The sequence below is a fragment of the Eleutherodactylus coqui genome, chromosome 9, assembly GCF_035609145.1.
Source record: "Eleutherodactylus coqui strain aEleCoq1 chromosome 9, aEleCoq1.hap1, whole genome shotgun sequence".
Lineage (NCBI taxonomy): Eukaryota > Metazoa > Chordata > Amphibia > Anura > Eleutherodactylidae > Eleutherodactylus > Eleutherodactylus coqui.
The window spans coordinates 173325898-173348288 of NC_089845.1; the positions used below are offsets into that span (position 1 = coordinate 173325898).

General features: G+C 47.1%; 1 protein-coding gene across 4 annotated transcripts in view; it reads right to left on the reverse strand.

Moving 5' to 3' along the window:
- The window catches only part of ASAP1 (ArfGAP with SH3 domain, ankyrin repeat and PH domain 1), a 403335-nt gene that overhangs the window by 231362 nt on the left and 149582 nt on the right, over positions 1-22391 (reverse strand). For all 4 annotated transcript variants that reach the window (XM_066578799.1, XM_066578798.1, XM_066578796.1 and 1 more), the window contains one exon: positions 9033-9159. In XM_066578799.1, coding sequence (XP_066434896.1) covers positions 9033-9159 — 127 coding nt within the window. The remainder of the gene's footprint in view (positions 1-9032; positions 9160-22391) is intronic.

Genomic DNA, 22391 nt, shown 5'->3' on the forward strand with positions numbered 1-22391 from the left:
AGAGGTACAGCAAGAAATGACTCTACCCACAAAGAGGAGAGGAGAAAAAGGTCCGGCAAGAAATGACTCTACCCACAAAGAGCAGAGGAGAAAGAGGTACAGCAAGAAATGACTCTACCTACAAAGAGCAGAGGAGAAAGAGGTACAGCAAGAAATGACTCTACCCACAAAGAGCAGAGGAAAAAGAGGTACAGCAAGAAATGACTCTACCCACAAAGAGCAGAGGAAAAAGAGGTACAGCAAGAAATGACTCTACCCACAAAGAGCAGAGGAGAAAGAGGTACAGCAAGAAATGACTCTACCCACAAAGAGGAGAGGAGAAAGAGGTACAGCAAGAAATGACTCTACCCACAAAGAGCAGAGGAGAAAGAGGTCCAGCAAGAAATGACTCTACCCACAAAGAGGAGAGGAGAGGAGAAAGAGGTACAGCAAGAAATGACTCTACCCACAAAGAGGAGAGGAGAAAAAGGTCCGGCAAGAAATGACTCTACCCACAAAGAGCAGAGGAGAAAGAGGTACAGCAAGAAATGACTCTACCTACAAAGAGCAGAGGAGAAAGAGGTACAGCAAGAAATGACTCTACCCACAAAGAGCAGAGGAAAAAGAGGTACAGCAAGAAATGACTCTACCCACAAAGAGCAGAGGAGAGGAGAAAGAGGTACAGCAAGAAATGACTCTACCCACAAAGAGGAGAGGAGAAAGAGGTACAGCAAGAAATGACTCTACCCACAAAGAGCAGAGGAGAAAGAGGTACAGCAAGAAATGACTCTACCCACAAAGAACAGAGCAGAGGAGAAAGAGGTCCAGCAAGAAATGACTCTACCCACAAAGAGCAGAGGAGAAAGAGGTACAGCAAGAAATGACTCTACCCACAAAGAGCGGAGGAGAAAGAGGTACAGCAAGAAATGACTCTACCCACAAAGAGGAGAGGAGAAAGAGGTACAGCAAGAAATGACTCTACCCACAAAGAGGAGAGGAGAAAGAGGTCCGGCAAGAAATGACTCTACCCACAAAGAGGAGAGGAGAAAGAGGTACAGCAAGAAATGACTACCTACAAAGAACAGAGCAGAGGAGAAAAAGGTACAGCAAGAAATGACTGTAACCACAAAGAACAGAGCAGAGGAGAAAGAGGTACAGCAAGAAATGACTCTACCCACAAAGAGGAGAGGAGAAAGAGGTACAGCAAGAAATGACTCTACCCACAAAGAGCAGAGGAGAAAAAGGTACAGCAAGAAATGACTGTAACCACAAAGAACAGAGGAGAGGAGAAAGATGTGCAACAAGAAATGACTCTACCCACAAAGAGCAGGGGAGAAGGAGGTCCAGCAAGAAATGACTCTACCCACAAAGACCAGAGGAGAAAGAGGTACAGCAAGAAATGACTCTACCCACAAAGACCAGAGGAGAAAGAGGTACCGCAAGAAATGACTCTACCCACAAAGAACAGAGGAGAGGAGAAAGAGGTCCAGCAAGAAATGACTCTACCCACAAAGACCAGAGGAGAAAGAGGTACAGCAAGAAATGACTCCACCCACAAAGAACAGAGCAGGGGAGAAAGAGGTACCACAAGAAATGACTACCCACAAAGAACAGAGAAGAGGAGAAAGAGGTACCACAAGAAATGACTCTACCCACAAAGAACAGAGGAGAGGAGAAAGAGGTACAGCAAGAAATGACTCTACCCACAAAGAACAGAGGAGAGGAGAAAGAGGTACAGCAAGAAATGACTCTACCCACAAAGAACAGAGGAGAAGAGAAAGAGGTACAGCAAGAAATGACTCTACCCACAATGACCAGAGGAGAAAGAGGTACAGCAAGAAATGACTCTACCCACAAAGACCAGAGGAGAAAGAGGTACAGCAAGAAATGACTCCACCCACAAAGAACAGAGCAGGGGAGAAAGAGGTACCACAAGAAATGACTCTACCCACAAAGAACAGAGGAGAGGAGAAAGAGGTCCAGCAAGAAATGACTCTACCCACAAAGACCAGAGGAGAAAGAGGTACAGCAAGAAATGACTCCACCCACAAAGAACAGAGGAGAGGAGAGAACAACAGAAAGGACACCATTGTAGGCATTTACTATAGGCCGCCTGGACAAGCAGAAGATATGGAGGAACTCTTTCTACATCAGATGGCCAAGCTCTCAGAGAAGCCCAACATAGTGATCATGGGAGATTTTACCCATCCAGACATTTGTTGGGAATCTCTCTCAGGTAAAAGTAATGGATCCAACTGATTCTTATCCGCTCTTGTGACAACTTTATCTTCCAGAAGGTAGAAGAGAAAACAAGGGGATCTGCTATCTTGGACCAAATTCTTACCAACAGGGAGGGAATGGTTGAGGGAGTAAGGGTGGCTGGGACCTTAGGAGGCAGTGATCATGCTATCCTTGGATGTTGGATAACAAGGGGAGGAAGACCTGAGAAGACTCAGACCTCAAGGTTGGATTTCAGAAAGGCAGATTTTAGTGAACTCAGAAAGAGGAAGAATCCAATGACTGGATGTTCTTAAGGACAGAAATGACCAAGAAGGTTGGGAAATATTGTGAAATGAGATTCTCAAAGCACAATCGTTACCAATCCCTAAAAGAAGGAAGAATGGGAAGCATTTAAAGAGACCCGGATGGATGAACACAGAACTTGTACACATGTTTAAAAGGAAGAACAATATGTTTATCAAATGGAAAGAGGGGGAATATCTAAAGAAGAATATAATGGGGTCTGCAGAAACTGCAGGGCAAGGGTCAGAAAAGATAAAGATGATAATGATCTGAGGCTTATAAGAGAGGCCAAAAGCAATAAAAAGGATTTGGGGGTCAAAAGAAAAAGAAAAGTCCAAGATACTACTGGATGCTTACAAGATGAAAATGGTGAATTGGTTAAGAATGATGTTGAGAAGAACGAACTATTAAATTCCTATTTTGTATCTGTTTTCTCTCAGAAAGTAGATGGAACATCAGCTGACTTCCCTGTGCTATTGGGGGAATAAAAGAATGCAGGCTATCTGTAAGCAGAGAGATGGTGAGGGAACACTTACCTAACTTAAATTAATTTAAGTCCCAAGGCCCAGATGATTATATCCTCGGATACTAAAAAAAGCAGTGGAGGTAATTGCTGAACCACTCGCCATAATCTTTGAAAATACCTGGAGAACAGGAGAAGTCCCAGAAGATTGGAAAAGGGCAAATGTTGTCCCTATCTTCAAAAAAAGGGAAGAAGATGGATCCAGGAAACTACAGGCCTGTGAGCCTGACTTCTATACCGGGAAAGATCTTTGAACAAATAAATAATTAAACAGCATGTATGCAAGTACTTGGATAAGAATGGAGTAATTAACCAGAGCCAGCATGGGTTTGTAACAAACAAGTCATGCCAGACAAATCTAATGCCCTTCTATGACAGAATCACCAACTGGGTTGATCAGGGACATGCGGTGGATATAGTATATCTTGACTTTAGTAAAGCATTTGACAAAGTATCTCATACCAGACTTATTGGGAAATGACCAAATATGGGATTGGCAAGGCAACTGTTAGGTGGATTCACAACTGGCTGAGTGATCGTACTCAAAGAGTGGTCATAAATGGCTGCACATCCAAGTGGGAGAATGTATCAAGTGGGGACCACAAGGCTCTGTCCTGGGCCCAGTGTTGGTCAACATTATTATAAATGATCTGGAGGAGGGAATTGTGGGAAACTGATCAAATTTGCTGATGACACAAAGCTAGGAGGGATAGCTAACACTAGGCAAGAGAGAGAGAGGATTCAAAAAGATCCAGAAAAGCTTGCACAGTGGTCGGCGACTAACAGAATGGTATTTAAGAAGGAGAAATGAAAAGTCCTACATCTGGGCAAGAAAAATGAAGAACGCACCTACAGAATGGGGGGAATTGGGCTAAGCAGCAGCACATGTGAAAAAGACTTGGGTATACCAATAGATCACAGACTGAACATGAGTCAACAATGTGATGCAGCAGCCAAAAAGGCAAACACAATTCTGGGATGTATTAAGAGAAGCATAGAGTCTAGATCACGTGAGGTCATTATCCCCTCTACTCCTCCTTAGTCAGACCTCATCTGGAATACTGGGTCCAGTTCTGGGCACCCCACTTTATAAAAGACAGACAAACTGGAGCAAGTTCAGAGAAGAGTTACCAAGATGGTGAGCGGTCTGCAAATCATGTCCTATGAGGAACGGTTAAAGGATCTGGGAATGTTTAGCAGAAGAGAAGGCTGAGAGGAGACCTAATAGCAGTCTACAAATATCTGAAGGGCTGTCACAGTGCAGAGGGATCAGCCCTATTCTCATCTGCACAAGGAAAGACTAGAAGCAATGGGATGAAACTGAAAGGGAGGAGACACAGATTAGATATTAGACAGTGAGGGGGATCAATGAGTGGAACAGGTTACCACAGGAGGTGGGGAGTTCTCCTTCAATGGAAGTGTTCAGAGGCTGGACAAATATCTGTCTGGGATGATTTAGTGATCCTGCACCGAGCAGGGGGCTGGACCCGATGACCCCGGAGGTCCCTTCCAACTCCACCATCCTAGGATTCTATAACAAGTTTTGCGCTCTTTTGCCCGCTGGAGTCTGTTTCTCTTAGACACAATGGCGCTGGAACTGGTCGTCCACTGTTATTCCATCCGTGCGGAGGAACGGCGAGTTGTGCGTTCGGACACGTTAGTTGGAGCTCCAGCGTTTCAGCTGACTGTGCAGCCTGTTGGTCAGAACGATTCCTGACATCCTCCTCCGACCCCTTTCAGTGATTAGTTGCTTCCGTCCACAGGATCCCCTTTCGCTGGATGTTTTCCTCGATTGCGCCATTCTGTGTATATTTACCATACCGTTACATGAAACCCCCTGCGGTTGGCAGTGAGCCTCCGGCTAGTCTAGCACTGATGACCGGCCTCGTTGGAAGTTGCTCCGATCGCTGGATCTTCCATCTAATGTGGATTCACACAGACTGATCCACGGAAAACTTGTCAAGTGATTTTATACCGCACTCCGGGGTCACGCGGAGAATTACCGTACAGGGGGCGCCAATCATGAGAGGGCCAGGTGTCTAATAAAGGGGGCATCAGTGTATACCTGTGTCTAGCTGTGGCAGTATACACATACGGACTCCGCATAGTACCCATCACATCCATATTTCGGGTGTAGTTCCCCTTACCGATATCTTCTCTCTCGTTCCTCACCATGTTCTGTACACTCATGGCGGTACATGTGACTACTGCAGCCAATCACTGGCCTTAGTACAGAAGACTGCCAAGGCCAGCGATTGGCTGCGGCAGCCACATGTATCCACACTACGCGCCTGTAGCCCTTCACACAAAGAGCAGTAGGAGGCGCCGCAGCAGCCCGGAACCTATCAGGTAATTCTACGACATTTCCCCAGACCCGTTCGCCGCTGATCCTCGTCGGCCCCTGGACAGGAGAAGTAACGCCGCGACTCCCCGAGCGCTCCGCCAAGAGACCTTCCACCTACGTACATGTGAGAGTGCAGGGTCATAGGAGCACGGAGGTAGGTGCGGTCACGGAGGTCATCACTTCTTAGTAGAAGGGGGTGACCCGCAATCTTAGCAGCTGTGACCCGCAGCCTCCGCCGCCTGCGACCCCTCCGCCGCCTGCGACCCCTCCGCAGGATCTCAGACTAGCTTTATTTTTTCTATTTATGGGAAAAGCACCTGAAAACCTTATTTTCAAACGCCAGAGCAACGGGCAGTGTGACGGCAAATAAGCGTGCGATCGCAGGTCCAACGCGCTGAACACCATACACTCCCGGCTGCTGCTGAGGGACATTATTGGGGAAGATAAAGGGAATATTCATACATGCTGGTGGCTACTAGTGGCTTCCTGGCCATCTTGTGCTTATATAGAGCCTCAATCTGAGCAAACAGCGCTGCAGTATAAAGCATGGGGGGTGGAAGAAAGCCACAGCCTAAGACTATGATAAAGAAGAGGATGATCTGAGACTACATCAGGCTCCAAGACTGTGCAGCTGAGTTGGACTCTCCTGAGCAAGCAGAACTGCAGTATAAAGCATGGTGAAAGGACAGAGCAGCACAGCAGACCACATTCACACCTGTGCTGCCGGACGTGCCGGATGCGGACGCAGCGTGACTACATGACAGTCTGCTATGTTGGCGCACGGTGAAGGGGTTGTGCCAACATCTTACAACTCGGACAACCCCTTTAAGGATAGAATCTGTTCCTTATCACGCAGTGCAGGCGGACGCACCGCCACATAGCAGTAACCGGCATCCCATAATCCCGCACTTTGTAATTGGGAATCTCTTACATTGTTATCACCGTCTAATAATCCGGATGTAAGGGACTCACCGCACCGCCTCTCTGACATCACCGGTTTATGCATGCTCTTCTGGCAGTACCCCGCTCCGTGCAGAGGGGGCGCCACCCTCCATCCTGCTGAACCTTTTAGGACCCACTATTGGGCCTCCAGTGACCGTTCATCTAATCACCCCACAACTCTCATCATATCAGAGATGGAGCCGCATGCCGGCAGCAAAACAACCACAACTACGTCTGGGGCGGACTGTCTTTTGACAAAAAGTGTACCTTGTTGTCCTACTTCTGCTTGCTGTCAGTGAATTGGATCATCATTGTCATTCTGAAGAGAATATATATATACACACACACCTTACAGCTGAGGGCTCGCTGCCATTATCTCCGGTACAGAGAATCCGGGACTCCAGACAAGTTACCTGCGCTGATACATTGCAGCAAACCACCAGGACAGGGATCTGCACACATGGCTGGTATAAGCGACTATCGAGTTTAAAAACGTATATGGGCCCCGCTGTAACTGACAAGACACTTCCACGTAGCGTACGCCTCTTCAGCACCCGGGATAGCGAACCATATCAGAGCCATGCTATAGGAATGTATAGGTGCCAGACGCAGGACAGAAACATATGTAGGCATCAAGACCATCATACAAAAGATAGACAGCTACCAAAACCATCCAACACCCATATAGACTGCAGACCTCGTATACAGCTGGTGCAATCCCTACATAATAGTACCAGAGACAGTCTGTAAAGATGTATGGGTGCTGGGCCAATCACATATATAATAAACGTACAGAACAGATCCTCCAACCATCTATAGGTATAGACAAACTATAAAGGTAAGGGGTGGATGCTATATGGTGGAGGTATAGACGCGTACCGTAAAGATATAAGAGTGCAGGGTAGATCTCATAACCATCTATAGGTACACAATGGAGGTACAGACACTATAAACATCTATAGGTAACAGATGTAACCTACAACAATTTATAGGGGGTATAGAAACACTATAAAGATACAAGACATCCTCTAAGCATCTATAGGCACATGTACTCTAAGTAGAAGCATCCTATAGCCATGTCTAGGTGCACATACTGCATGTACAGATGCATCCTCTACCCATCTATAGGTCCACGTACGGTATGTACAGGCACATCCAGTACCCATCTATATGAGCACATAATGTATGTAGAGATGCATCCTCTATCTATAGGTCCATGTACGGTATGTAAACACATCATTTACCCATCTATAGGTGCACATAATGTATGTACAGACGCATCCTCTAGCCATCTATAGGTACAGACACATCCTCTAGCCATCTATAGGTCCACGTACGGTATGTACAGATGTGTCCTCTACCCATCTATAGGTCCATGTACGGTATGTACTGACATCTACCTATCTATAGGTGCACATACTGTATGTAAAGAAACATATACCCATCTATAGGTCCACGTATGGTATGTACAGACACATACTCTATCCATCTATGGGTGCACATACTGTATGTACAGACATCCTCTACCTATCTATAGGTGCACATACGGCATGCACAGATGCATCCTGTACCTATCTATAGGTCCACATATGGTATGCACAGACATCTACCCATCTATAGGTCCGCGTACAGTATGTACAGACACATGCTCTACCCATCTATAGGTGTGCATACTGTATGTACCGACACATCCTGTACCAATCTATAGGTGCACATACTGTATGTACAGACACATCGTGTACCTATCTATAGGTCCACATATGGTATGCACAGACATCTACCCATCTATAGGTCCGCGTACAGTATGTACAGACACATGCTCTACCCATCTATAGGTGCGCATACTGTATGTACAGACACATCATGTACCTATCTATAGGTGCACATACTGTATGTACAGACACATCATGTACCTATCTATAGGTGCACATACTGTATGTACAGACACATCATGTACCTATCTATAGGTCAACATACCATATGTACAGACACATCATCTACCCATCTATAGGTGCACATGTCAACGTATGGTATGTACAGACACATCCTCTACCAATCTATAGGTCAACGTATGGTATGTACTGACACATCCTGTACCTATCTATAGGTCCACGTACGGTATGTACAGACACATCCTGTACTCATCCATAGGTCCACATACGGTATGTACAGACATCCTCTACTCATCTATAGGTCCACGTAGGGTATGTACTGACATCCTGTACCTATCTATAGGTCCATGTACGGTATGTACAGACATCCTCTACTCATCTATAGGTCAACGTATGGTATGTACTGACACATCCTGTACCTATCTATAGGTTCACGTATGGTATGTACAGACACATCCTGTACTCATCTATAGGTCCACGTACGGTATGTACAGACATCCTCTACTCATCCATAGGTCCATGTACGGTATGTACTGACACATCCTCTCCTCATCTATAGGTCCATGTACGGTATGTACTGACATGTCCTCTACTCATCCATAGGTCCACGTACGGTATGTACTGACACATCCTGTACCTATCTATAGGTCCATGTACGGTATGTACTGACATCCTCTACTCATCTATAGGTCCATGTACGGTATGTACTGACACATCCTGTACCTATCTATAGGTCCATGTACGGTATGTACAGACACGTCCTCTACTCATCTATAGGTCCACGTACGGTATGTACTGACATGCACAGATAAGTGACATTTCCTCTCACCTCTTCCAGCACGGTGATGGAGTTCCGGCAGCTCTGCAGTCTGGTGGTGAAGCTGGAGGTGGTCGGTGAATTGTAATCCTCTGTGGTCTCCGAAATAAACTCTGATACGGAGATCTGATCCGGCATCCTAGCCATAGGGACACAAAAACACAAGCTGATGAGGAAATGAGAAGGAGAGGAGGTCCATGAGGGGAGGGGAGAGCGGAGGGAGGGGAGGCCGCCGCCGAGAGCCCTCCATAACATGCAGAGCAAGATGTGGGGAGGAGGGAGCAGACAATGACCGCCGCAAAACCCTAGGAAACTGCACCCAGCATCAGCATGTGCAAAACCCACCCGTCATCCCGCATGCACTGCAGCACCTCCGCAGCCCCCCGGGGGGCCGCGCTCACAGCATGCACTAATCCACAGCCAGACGGAGAATTACAGATGGTGACGCTGCAACCGCAGCTAAAGGTCAGGACAGGCCAGCGGCTGCACAACAGGGTCCTGGATGGGAGGCAGCAATGGAAAGTCACAGATGCAGCAGAGCTGGGACCACGGGCGTAGAACATACCTTACTGTTACATAGGACTGCAAGCAAACCCCACCGCAGGGGTCTAACAGCGAGCTGAGCCTGTCACATGTAGGGACTGCAATGCAACGTCAGGTGTGGCAAAGTGGAGTTTGGCACATATAGTAGAGCTGTGTTTGTCTTTTAGCATAACCCACCAAGGTGTTTCATAGGGCTGCAGGCTGGGGCTGCCAAAGCCGTGTTTGGCATTAATGACATGGCCATATATTTAGTCCTGTTCTCGTGGACCAGCGTGAGGGGCTCTGTGAATAAGCCCCAACACACCTCAGCACTGCAGCCGTCCGCGGGCCTGATAGCTGGTAATCCCAGCTCTGCTACATCTGACAGTGAAGAAGTTCAATCAATTGCTGGGCCTTCCTAATGCGCAGAGAAGCCAGCTCTAATGGGGAGAAGGGCCGAGATAATGAACATCTGCACAATGGGGAGCATTTAATGAATAGCAGCAGCCAGAGCCGAACTCCTCATGCATCACATCTATGGCAGCGGAACGAGGACACCGCCAAAACAGAAGCTGCCGTCCCCACGTACAGCGCAGCACACACCATTACCCCATACATGATCCTCCTGCACAAGGCGGGTGCAACGGCGCCCCCCATAGAGCACATGTGGGATTACTAGTGGGGGTCCCAGGGGTGGGAGATAGCCGAGGGCCGCAGCACTTCCCCTCTACCCACATGTACATGGATGATGCTCCCAGACAACAAATAACAGGCCAGTTAAAGAAATTTAGATTTTTAAGTTTTCCTATTGAAATACCATGTGATGCTCACACACGCTAAAAACGGGCGCGAAAACCGCGTGTGCTGCGGGTCTCACAAACTGCATCGCACTCACAAGGAAAGGGTGCATGCCCCCTGCTACACCAACGACTCCACCGACACCAGGGGCACATGACCACTGCAGCCAATCACCAAGCAACATGTCTCGTTGTCGGGAAGAGGCAGGAAATGGGGTGAGGCGACTATTACCCTTACTAGGAATTAATAGGAAATTATAGTACCAGTATTTCTGATGGCGCAATGCACCACGCAGCTCTGCTACGTGCATGTCACACGCAGCTCTGCTACGTGCATGTCACACGCAGCTCTGCTACGTGCATGTCACACGCAGCTCTGCTACGTGCATGTCACACGCAGCTCTGCTACGTGCATGTCACACGCAGCTCTGCTACATTGCTTTCGCATATGAACTGCATGTGTTTTATGAGCTGGTGGCTGCGGTAACGTCGTGCTTTGTCACTGTGTATGTAAGCTGCATTAGCTTCAGGAAGTGTTGACCCCCGTGTTGACATGTTTGCACGACAGCGACGGTTAGTCTCACCACTGGACAACGGCTGACGATTAGATGAAGGCTGGACTGGTGCTGGCGGCATTAGCACTGGAGATGACATCATATAACGGTCAGGAGACGTGAAGATACCGGGGAACGACGAGGCTCCAATGTTGTTGGTCAATATGCACAGCCAGCCATGTATGTGTAAAGGACCTGTGGTGACGTCACAGTCATGTGATCAGGGGGCGGGGCTAAGAGCCGGTATGTGTAAATTTGTGAGGTGTTATTTATTGGAGGTGTGCGGCAGTCTGAAAACCAGCTACAAATTTCCGGACTGAATACTGCTGTATCCATAGCAACTGAGGCCACAGGGGTTTGTGGGGAATGTAGTCCACCCATAATCCCTCATTCAACTCAGAGACAATGTGACAGATCACATGACGGTGACATCACAGATCCTGTCAGCAAACGAGCTATGTGGACATTTGTGAGAGGTCATTTATTGGAGTCTTCACACAGGGGTGCAGCTGTCTCACAACCAGCTACAAACTGCCAGACTGAGGACTGCTGTATCCATAGCAACTGAGGCTGCAGTGGTTTGTGGGGGATGTAGTCCACCCATAATCCCTCATTCAGTACACAAGCATAAAGGATCTGTGATGTCAGCGTCATGTGATCAGGAGGTGGAGCTAAGAGCCAGTAACTGACATCACAGGTGCGGTCAGGCTCTGCATGTAACTCATACGTGACACACGGATTGGGCGGACAAGTGGTGGTTAGTAGTTTGATCATTCCACCATGCAGGACAGGTTCTAGTCATTTAGGGGGCGGAATGACCCCTGTAATAGCTAGAATGAAGGGTCTCTAGCTGTCAGTGGGGGGCTCGAGAGCCTGCGCCCAGAACCTCTGACAGTACCTACAAGTCCTTCAGCCATATCCTTCTATCCAATGTGTCACTGGCTTCTCCAGACCCCTGAATGGCAATTCTGCCTGCAAAGAAGTGAATAACCTGCGCCCCCCGCGCCCCCGGTGAAGGCCCTATTCACAGGCCCGATAGCAAGTGTAATCACGCACTGTGCAAGACACCCCACGTGGCAAGTCCCCCTCTCCTGCGTGAATCCCACCAACACGGGACCTGCTCAGCTTTTTGGTCTCGCACAGTGTGAGGAAAATTGTCCGTGTAAGTTAACCCACACAACATACAAGAACGGAGCATCACGCAAACACGCAACACGGCCCCACTACCTATTCAGAAGAGTAGGAGTAAGGCGGCAACGGCGGCCATACTGGTTGTCACCCAGCCTTACAAGCATCACATGAAGGGTTCATTCACACAGACGGAAGCATTCTCAGTCGGTGTATTTGTACCATATTGGGTTTTTCCCCTGTATGCAGCCTGACTGATTTCTCCTGCCTTCATGGGTATCCACTACGCATTTATGCCATCCCATTCACTTGAACAGGCAATTCCAATCTATCTATATATATATATAAAGCTGAAAGCCCTCACTCACTGACTGACTCACTGGCCAAAAGTTCTCCAACTTGCCAATGTCATAGAAACATGAATTTTGGCACGAGCATAGATTATCTCCAAAATAGGAAATGTAATTGGGTCCCAACTCGATTATTCAATTCTAGCGCAAAAGAATTGGCGTCAAAATTTAACGTACATAATCTAAATCTCTCACTTTCCGGTGTCATAGAAACTTAAAACTTGGCACGAGCATTGATTATGTCATAAATAGGAAAAGCTAATGGGTCCCAACTCGATTATTCAATTCTATGTGCAAAAGAATTAGCGTCCAAATTTTACGTACGGAATCTAATTCTTTCACTTCCCGGTGTCATAGAAACTCGAAATTTGGCATGAGCATTGATTATGTCATAAATAGGGAAAGCTAATGGGTCCCAACTCGATTATTCAATTCTAAGCGCAAAAGAATTAGCGTCCAAATTTTACGTATGGAATCTAATTCTCTCACTTCCTGATGTCATTTTATATGAAGGAAGCGTTGCATGGTTACCTCCACGTGGTGTTTCCTGGGTAACGCAGAGAACTATGCAAAATGGTGAACATATGTTTTTCCGGTATCTCTAAAGTAACCACGACTTCATAAGATTTTCCGTGTGAACACCAGATAAACACCAGTACCAAATTAACTCGGGCGAAGCCGGGTATATCAGCTAGTAGGGTATATATATATATATATATAACTCAGGTGAAGCCGGGTATATCAGCTAGTCTTTAATATGGGACAAAATAGCACTCGGAATTTACATGCATGAAGGAGACAAAAAAATAGCATCTGAGCACCGCAATGCAAATCAATATGGTTTAAACGTACTATGTGTGTATGTATATGCAAACATTTACGCTAGCACGGAACGCACAAATGCCCAACACTATGACACCAGGACATACTGGTGAGTTTAATTTAAAGGGCCTGTAAAGGGGTTGTCCAGGTCTGACCAACAAGACAGCTCACCCACAGTTGACCGGCTGAACCCCCAGCAATCAGCGGCTATCACATTGCTGTAGCGCCCTAGATGCTTTAGAATTAAATACAATGATAGATGCATTCACATCACCAGACCGAGCGCTGCAATGTGTACACTGCTGTCCACAGCGGCGGCCCCCACCTAGCCATGACCCCGTGGGAGGAGAGTTCTGTCACGGACAATCCCTTTAAGTGCGGGATCATATAACAGGAGGAGGTCGGCGGACGCTGCACATTCCTGATGACACGCGCCCTCCGCTTACAGTCCTGCCACATCACTGCGATGCAGTCCATACCCACACAACACACGTGCCAAGTATGCGGCACTGCCAGGGAAATCCCTCACTGACTCGACTGAAGGTGAGCCATTCATCGGCACGAGGCACAGACGACACGCAAACTACATGCAACAGGCAGAGTACATCCAGTGTAACAGTCCCTGGCAGCAGACCGATACAATGTAGCAAACTGGCAACACCACAGGGAGAGCCCAGCTGCAGATGGGGGGAACTAGAAAGGACACAAGTGCAGCAGACCCTCAGCGCAGCAGGTTTTAAGTATCAAGAGGTTCCAGTTCACCGACAGCAAGCAGAGATCTTAACTAGGAATATTGAAGGAAGGCTATTAGAAATATTAACAAACAGTTTGAAAATAGGAGGCAAACAGCAGCATTCATGTGAAGGGGCGCCCGCACGGCATGTGTCCCAGCGGGTCCCCGCCCATCCGATGCTCACGGTGTACGGACGGGATACGCTGTCCACTGCCAGGTGGGCCCCAGAATCTCGCATGCAACTTTAATGTCCGTGTGAATGTGCCCTAAAGGTAATCTGCAACAACGTACCAGCATCAGCTCCCACATCAGCAGCTGGGGGGGGGGGGGGGTGCAGTCACTATATACATATATACATGTCAGCAGCTGGGGGGGTGCAGTAACTATATACATACATGTCAGCAGCTGGGGGCGCAATCACTATATACATATATACATACATGTCAGCAGCTGGGGGTGCAGTCACTATATACATATATACATACATGTCAGCAGCTGGGGGGGGGTGCAGTCACTATATACATACATGTCAGCAGCTGGGGGGGGTTGCAGTCACTATATACATACATGTCAGCAGCTGGGGGGCGCAGTCACTATATACATATATACATACATGTCAGCAGCTGGGGGGGTGCAGTCACTATATACATACATGTCAGCAGCTGGGGGTGCAGTCACTATATACATACATGTCAGCAGCTGGGGGTGCAGTCACTATATACATACATTGTCAGCAGCTGGGGGGTGCAGTCACTATATACATACATGTCAGCAGCTGGGGGGTGCAGTCACTATATACATACATGTCAGCAGCTGGGGGGTGCAGTCACTATATACATACATGTCAGCAGCTGGGGGGGGTGCAGTCACTATATACATACATGTCAGCAGCTGGGGGTGCAGTCACTATATACATATATATATACATACATACCAGCAGCTGGGGGGGGGGGGGGTGCAGTCACTATATACATACATGTCAGCACCTGGGGGGTGCAGTCACTATATACATACATGTCAGCAGCTGGGGGGGGTGCAGTCACTATATACATACATGTCAGCAGCTGGGGGGCGCAGTCACTATATACATATATACATACATGTCAGCAGCTGGGGGGGTGCAGTCACTATATACATACATGTCAGCAGCTGGGGGGGGGATGCAGTCACTATATACATATATACATACATGTCAGCAGCTGGGGGGGTGCAGTCACTATATACATACATGTCAGCAGCTGGGGGGGTGCAGTCACAATATACATACATGTCAGCAGCTGGGGGGGTGCAGTCACAATATACATACATGTCAGCAGCTGGGGGGGTGCAGTCACTATATACATACATGTCAGCAGCTGGGGGGGTGCAGTCACTATATACATACATGTCAGCAGCTGGGGGGGTGCAGTCACTATATACATACATGTCAGCAGCTGGGGGTGCAGTCACTATATACATACATGTCAGCAGCTGGGGGTGCAGTCACTATATACATACATGTCAGCAGCTGGGGGTGCAGTCACTATATACATACATACATACATGTCAGCAGCTGGGGGGTGCAGTCACTATATACATACATGTCAGCAGCTGGGGGTGCAGTCACTATATACATACATACATGTCAGCAGCTGGGGGGTGCAGTCACTATATACATATATATATATATATATATATACACATACATAAATACATGTCAGCAGCTGGGGGTGCAATCACTATATACATATATATACATACATGTCAGCAGCTGGGGGGTGCAGTCACTATATACATATATATATATATATATATATATATACACATACATAAATACATGTCAGCAGCTGGGGGTGCAATCACTATATACATATATACATACATGTCAGCAGCTGGGGGGGTGCAGTCACTATATACATATATATACATACATGTCAGCAGCTGGGGGGTGCAGTCACTATATACACATACATGTCAGCAGCTGAGGGGTGCAGTCACTATATACACATACATGTCAGCAGCTGGGGGGTGCAGTCACTATATATATACATACATGTCAGCAGCTGGGGGGGTGCAGTCACTATATCCATACATGTAAGCAGCTGGGGGTGCAGTCACTATATACATACATGTCAGCAGCTGGGGGGGTGCAGTCACTATATACATACATGTCAGCAGCTGGGGGGTGCAGTCACTATATACATACATGTCAGCAGCTGGGGGGTGCAGTCACTATATACATACATGTCAGCAGCTGGGGGGTGCAGTCACTATATACATATATACATACATGTCAGCAGCTGGGGGGTGCAGTCACTATATACATATATACATACATGTCAGCAGCTGGGGGGTGCAGTCACTATATACATATATACATACATGTCAGCAGCTGGGGGGTGCAGTCACTATATACATATATACATACATGTCAGCAGCTAGCGGGTGCAGTCACTATATACATATATACATACATGTCAGCAGCTGGGGGTGCAGTCACTATATACATATATACATACATGTCAGCAGCTGGGGGGTGCAGTCACTATATACATACATGTCAGCAGCTGGGGGTGCAGCCACTATATACATACATGTCAGCAGCTGGGGGGGTGCAGTCACTATATACATACATGTCAGCAGCTGGGGGGGGGGGTGCAGTCACTATATACATACATGTCAGCAGCTGGGGGGGGGGTGCAGTCACTATATACATACATGTCAGCAGCTGGGGGGGTGCAGTCACTATATACATACATGTCAGCAGCTGGGGGGGTGCAGTCACTATATACATACATGTCAGCAGCTGGGGGGGGTGCAGTCACTATATACATACATACATGTCAGCAGCTGGGGGGGTGCAGTCACTATATACATATATACATACATGTCAGCAGCTGGGGGCGCAGTCACTATATACATGCATGTCAGCAGCTGGGGGTGCAGTCTCTATATACATATATACATACATGTCAGCACCTGGGGGGGGCATTCACTATAAACATATATACATACATGTCAGCACCTGGGGGGTGCAGTCACTATATACATACATGTCAGCACCTGGGGGGTGCAGTCACTATATACATACATGTCAGCACCTGGGGGGTGCAGTCACTATATACATACATGTCAGCACCTGGGGGGTGCAGTCACTATATACATACATGTCAGCACCTGGGGGGTGCAGTCACTATATACATACATGTCAGCACCTGGGGGGTGCAGTCACTATATACATACATGTCAGCACCTGGGGGGTGCAGTCACTATATACATACATGTCAGTAGCTGGGGGTGCAGTCACTATATACATACATGTCAGCAGATGGGGGCGCAGTCACTATATACATATATACATGTCAGCAGCTGGGGGGTGCAGTCACTATATACATATATACATACATGTCAGCAGCTGGGAGGGTGCAGTCACTATATACATACATACATGTCAGCAGCTAGGGGGGTGCAGTCACTATATACATACATGTCAGCAGCTGGGGGGGGTGCAGTCACTATATACATACATGTCAGCAGCTGGGGGGGGTGCAGTCACTATATACATATATACATACATGTCAGCAGCTGGGGGTGCAGTCACTATATACATACATACATGTCAGCAGCTGGGGGCGCAGTCACTATATACATACATGTCAGCACCTGGGGGGGGCGCAGTCACTATATACATATATACATACATGTCAGCAGCTGGGGGGTGCAGTCACTATATACATACACACACGTCAGCAGCTGGGTGGGTGCAGTCACTATATACATACATGTCAGCAGCTGGGGGAGCAGTCACTATATAGATACATGTCAGCAGCTGGGGGCGCAGTCACTATATACATACATGTCAGCAGCTGGGGGCGCAGTCACTATATACATATATATACATGCATGTCAGCAGCTGGGGGGTGCAGTCACTATATACATATATATACATGCATGTCAGCAGCTGGGGGGGTGCAGTCACTATATACATATATATACATACATGTCAGCAGCTGAGGGGGTGCAGTCACTATATACATGTCAGCAGCTGGGGGGTGCAGTCACTATATACATACCAGCAGCTGGGGGGTGCAGTCACTATATACATACCAGCAGCTGGGGGGTGCAGTCACTATATACATACATGTCAGAAGCTGGGGGGTGCAGTCACTATATACATATATACATACATGTCAGCACCTGGGGGGGTGCAGTCACTATATACATACATGTCAGCACCTGGGGGGGTGCAGTCACTATATACATATATACATACATACATGTCAGCAGCTGGGGAGTGCAGTCACTATATACATATATACATACATGTCAGCAGCTGGGGGGTGCAGTCACTATATACATACATGTCAGCAGCTGGGGGGGGTGCAGTCACTATATACATATATACATACATGTCAGCAGCTGGGGGGTGCAGTCACTATATACATATATACATACATGTCAGCAGCTGGGGGGTGCAGTCACTATATACATATATACATACATGTCAGCAGCTGGGGGGTGCAGTCACTATATACATATATACATACATGTCAGCAGCTGGGGGGGTGCAGTCACTATATACATATATACATACATGTCAGCAGCTGGGGGGGTGCAGTCACTATATACATATATACATACATGTCAGCAGCTGGGGGGGTGCAGTCACTATATACATATATACATACATGTCAGCAGCTGGGGGGGTGCAGTCACTATATACATATATACATACATGTCAGCAGCTGGGGGGGTGCAGTCACTATATACATATATACATACATGTCAGCAGCTGGGGGGGGTGCAGTCACTATATACATATATACATACATGTCAGCAGCTGGGGGGGTGCAGTCACTATATACATACATGTCAGCACCTGGGGGATGCAGTCACTATATACATACATGTCAGCAGCTGGGGGGTGCAGTCACTATATACATACATGTCAGTACCTGGGGGGTGCAGTCACTATATACATATATACATACATGTCAGCAGCTGGGGGGGTGCAGTCACTATATACATATATACATACATGTCAGCAGCTGGGGGGGTGCAGTCACTATATACATATATACATACATGTCAGCAGCTGGGGGTGCAGTCACTATATACATATATACATACATGTCAGCAGCTGGGGGGTGCAGTCACTATATACATACATGTCAGCAGCTGGGGGGTGCAGTCAGTATATACATACATGTCAGCAGCTGTGGGGGTGCAGTCACTATATACATATATACATACATGTCAGCAGCTGGGGGGGTGCAGTCACTATATACATACATGTCAGCAGCTGGGGGGGTGCAGTCACTATATACATACATGTCAGCAGCTGGGGGGTGCAGTCACTATATACATACATGTCAGGACCTGGGGGATGCAGTCACTATATACATATATACATACATGTCAGCACCTGGGGGGTGCAGTCACTATATACAAATATACATACATGTCAGCACCTAGGGGGTGCAGTCACTATATACATATATACATACATGTCAGCAGCTGGGGGGGTGCAGTCACTATATACATACATGTCAGCAGCTGGGGGGTGCAGTCACTATATACATATATACATACATGTCAGCAGCTGGGGGTGCAGTCACTATATACATACATGTCAGCAGCTGGGGGGTGCAGTCACTATATACATACATGTCAGCAGCTGGGGGGTGCAGTCACTATATACATACATGTCAGCAGCTGGGGGGTGCAGTCACTATATACATACATGTCAGGACATGGGGGATGCAGTCACTATATACATATATGTCAGCACCTGGGGGGTGCAGTCACTATATACATATATACATACATGTCAGCAGCTGGGGGGTGCAGTCACTATATACACATATATACATACATGTCAGCACCTGGGGGGTGCAGTCACTATATACATATATACATACCTGTCAGCAGCTGGGGGGGTGCAGTCACTATATACATATATACATACATGTCAGCAGCTGGGGGGGTGCAGTCACTATATACATATATACATACATGTCAGCACCTGGGAGGTGCAGTCACTATATACATATATACATACATGTCAGCAGCTGGGGGGTGCAGTCACTATATACACATATATACATACATGTCAGCACCTGGGGGGTGCAGTCACTATATACATATATACATACCTGTCAGCAGCTGGGGGGGTGCAGTCACTATATACATATATACATACATGTCAGCAGCTGGGGGTGCAGTCACTATATACATATATACATACATGTCAGCAGCTGGGGGTGCAGTCACTATATAGATATATACATACATGTCAGCAGCTGGGGGCGCAATCACTATATACATATATACATACATGTCAGCAGCTGGGGGTGCAGTTACTACATACATACATGTCAGCAGCTGGGGGCGCAATCACTATATACATATATACATACATGTCAGCAGCTGGGGGTGCAGTCACTATATACATACATGTCAGCAGCTGGGGGGTACAGTCACTATATACATATATACATACATGTCAGCAGCTGGGGGCGCGCAGTCACTATATACATATATACATACATGTCAGCAGCTGGGGGGTGCAGTCACTATATACATATATACATACATGTCAGTAGCTGGGGGTGCAGTCACTATATACATATATACATACATGTCAGCAGCTGGGGGGTGCAGTCACTATATACATACATGTCAGCAGCTGGGGGGTACAGTCACTATATACATACATGTCAGCAGCTGGGGGGCAGTCACTATATACATACATGTCAGCAGCTGGGGGGGTGCAGTCACTATATACATATATACATGTCAGCAGCTGGGGGTGCAGTCACTATATACATATATACATGTCAGCAGCTGGGGGTGCAGTCACTATATACATATATACATGTCAGCAGCTGGGGGGGTGCAGTCACTATATACATATATACATACATGTCAGCAGCTGGGGGGGTGCAGTCACTATATACATACATGTCAGCACATGCGGGGTGCAGTCACTATATACATACATGTCAGCAGCTGGGGGTGCAGTCACTATATACATATATACATACATGTCAGTAGCTGGGGGTGCAGTCACTATATACATATATATAGATACATGTCAGCAGCTGGGGTTGCAGTCACTATATATATATACACATGTCAGCAGCTGGGGGGTACAGTCACTATATACATATATACATACATGTCAGCAGCTGGGGGGTGCAGTCACTATATACATATATACATACATGTCAGCAGCTGGGGGTGCAGTCACTATATACATACATGTCAGCAGCTGGGGGGTACAGTCACTATATACATATATACATACATGTCAGCAGCTGGGGGGCAGTCACTATATACATACATGTCAGCAGCTGGGGGTGCAGTCACTATATACATATATACATGTCAGCAGCTGGGGGTGCAGTCACTATATACATATATACATACATGTCAGCAGCTGGGGGGTGCAGTCACTATATACATACATGTCAGCAGCTGGGGGGGGTGCAGTCACTATATACATATATACATACATGTCAGCAGCTGGGGGGGCGCAGTCACTATATACATACATGTCAGCAGCTTGGGGTGCAGTAACTATATACATATATACATACATGTCAGCAGCTGGGGGGGCAGTCACTATATACATATATACATACATGTCAGCAGCTGGGGGGGTGCAGTCACTATATACATATATACATACATGTCAGCAGCTGGGGGGGTGCAGTCACTATATACATATATACATACATGTCAGCAGCTGGGGGGGTGCAGTCACTATATACATACATGTCAGCAGCTGGGGGGGCGCAGTCACTATATACATACATGTCAGCAGCTGGGGGGGCGCAGTCACTATATACATACATGTCAGCAGCTGGGGGGGCGCAGTCACTATATACATACATGTCAGCAGCTGGGGGGGTGCAGTCACTATATACATATATACATACATGTCAGCAGCTGGGGGGTGCAGTCACTATATACATATATACATACATGTCAGCAGCTGGGGGGTGCAGTCACTATATACATATATACATACATGTCAGCAGCTGGGGGGTGCAGTCACTATATACATATATACTTACATGTCAGCACCTGGGGGGTGCAGTCACTATATACATATATACATACATGTCAGCAGCTGGGGGTGCAGTCACTATATACATACATGTCAGCAGCTGGGGGGGCAGTCACTATATACATATATACATACATGTCAGCAGCTGGGGGTGCAGTCACTATATACATATATACATACATGTCAGCAGCTGGGGGGGGGTGCAGTCAGTATATACATACATGTCAGCAGCTGGGGGGTGCAGTCACTATATACATACATGTCAGCAGCTGGGGGTGCAGTCACTATATACATATATACATACATGTCAGCAGCTGGGGGTGCAGTCACTATATACATATATACATGTCAGCAGCTGGGGGGGTGCAGTCACTATATACATATATACATACATGTCAGCAGCTGGGGGGGT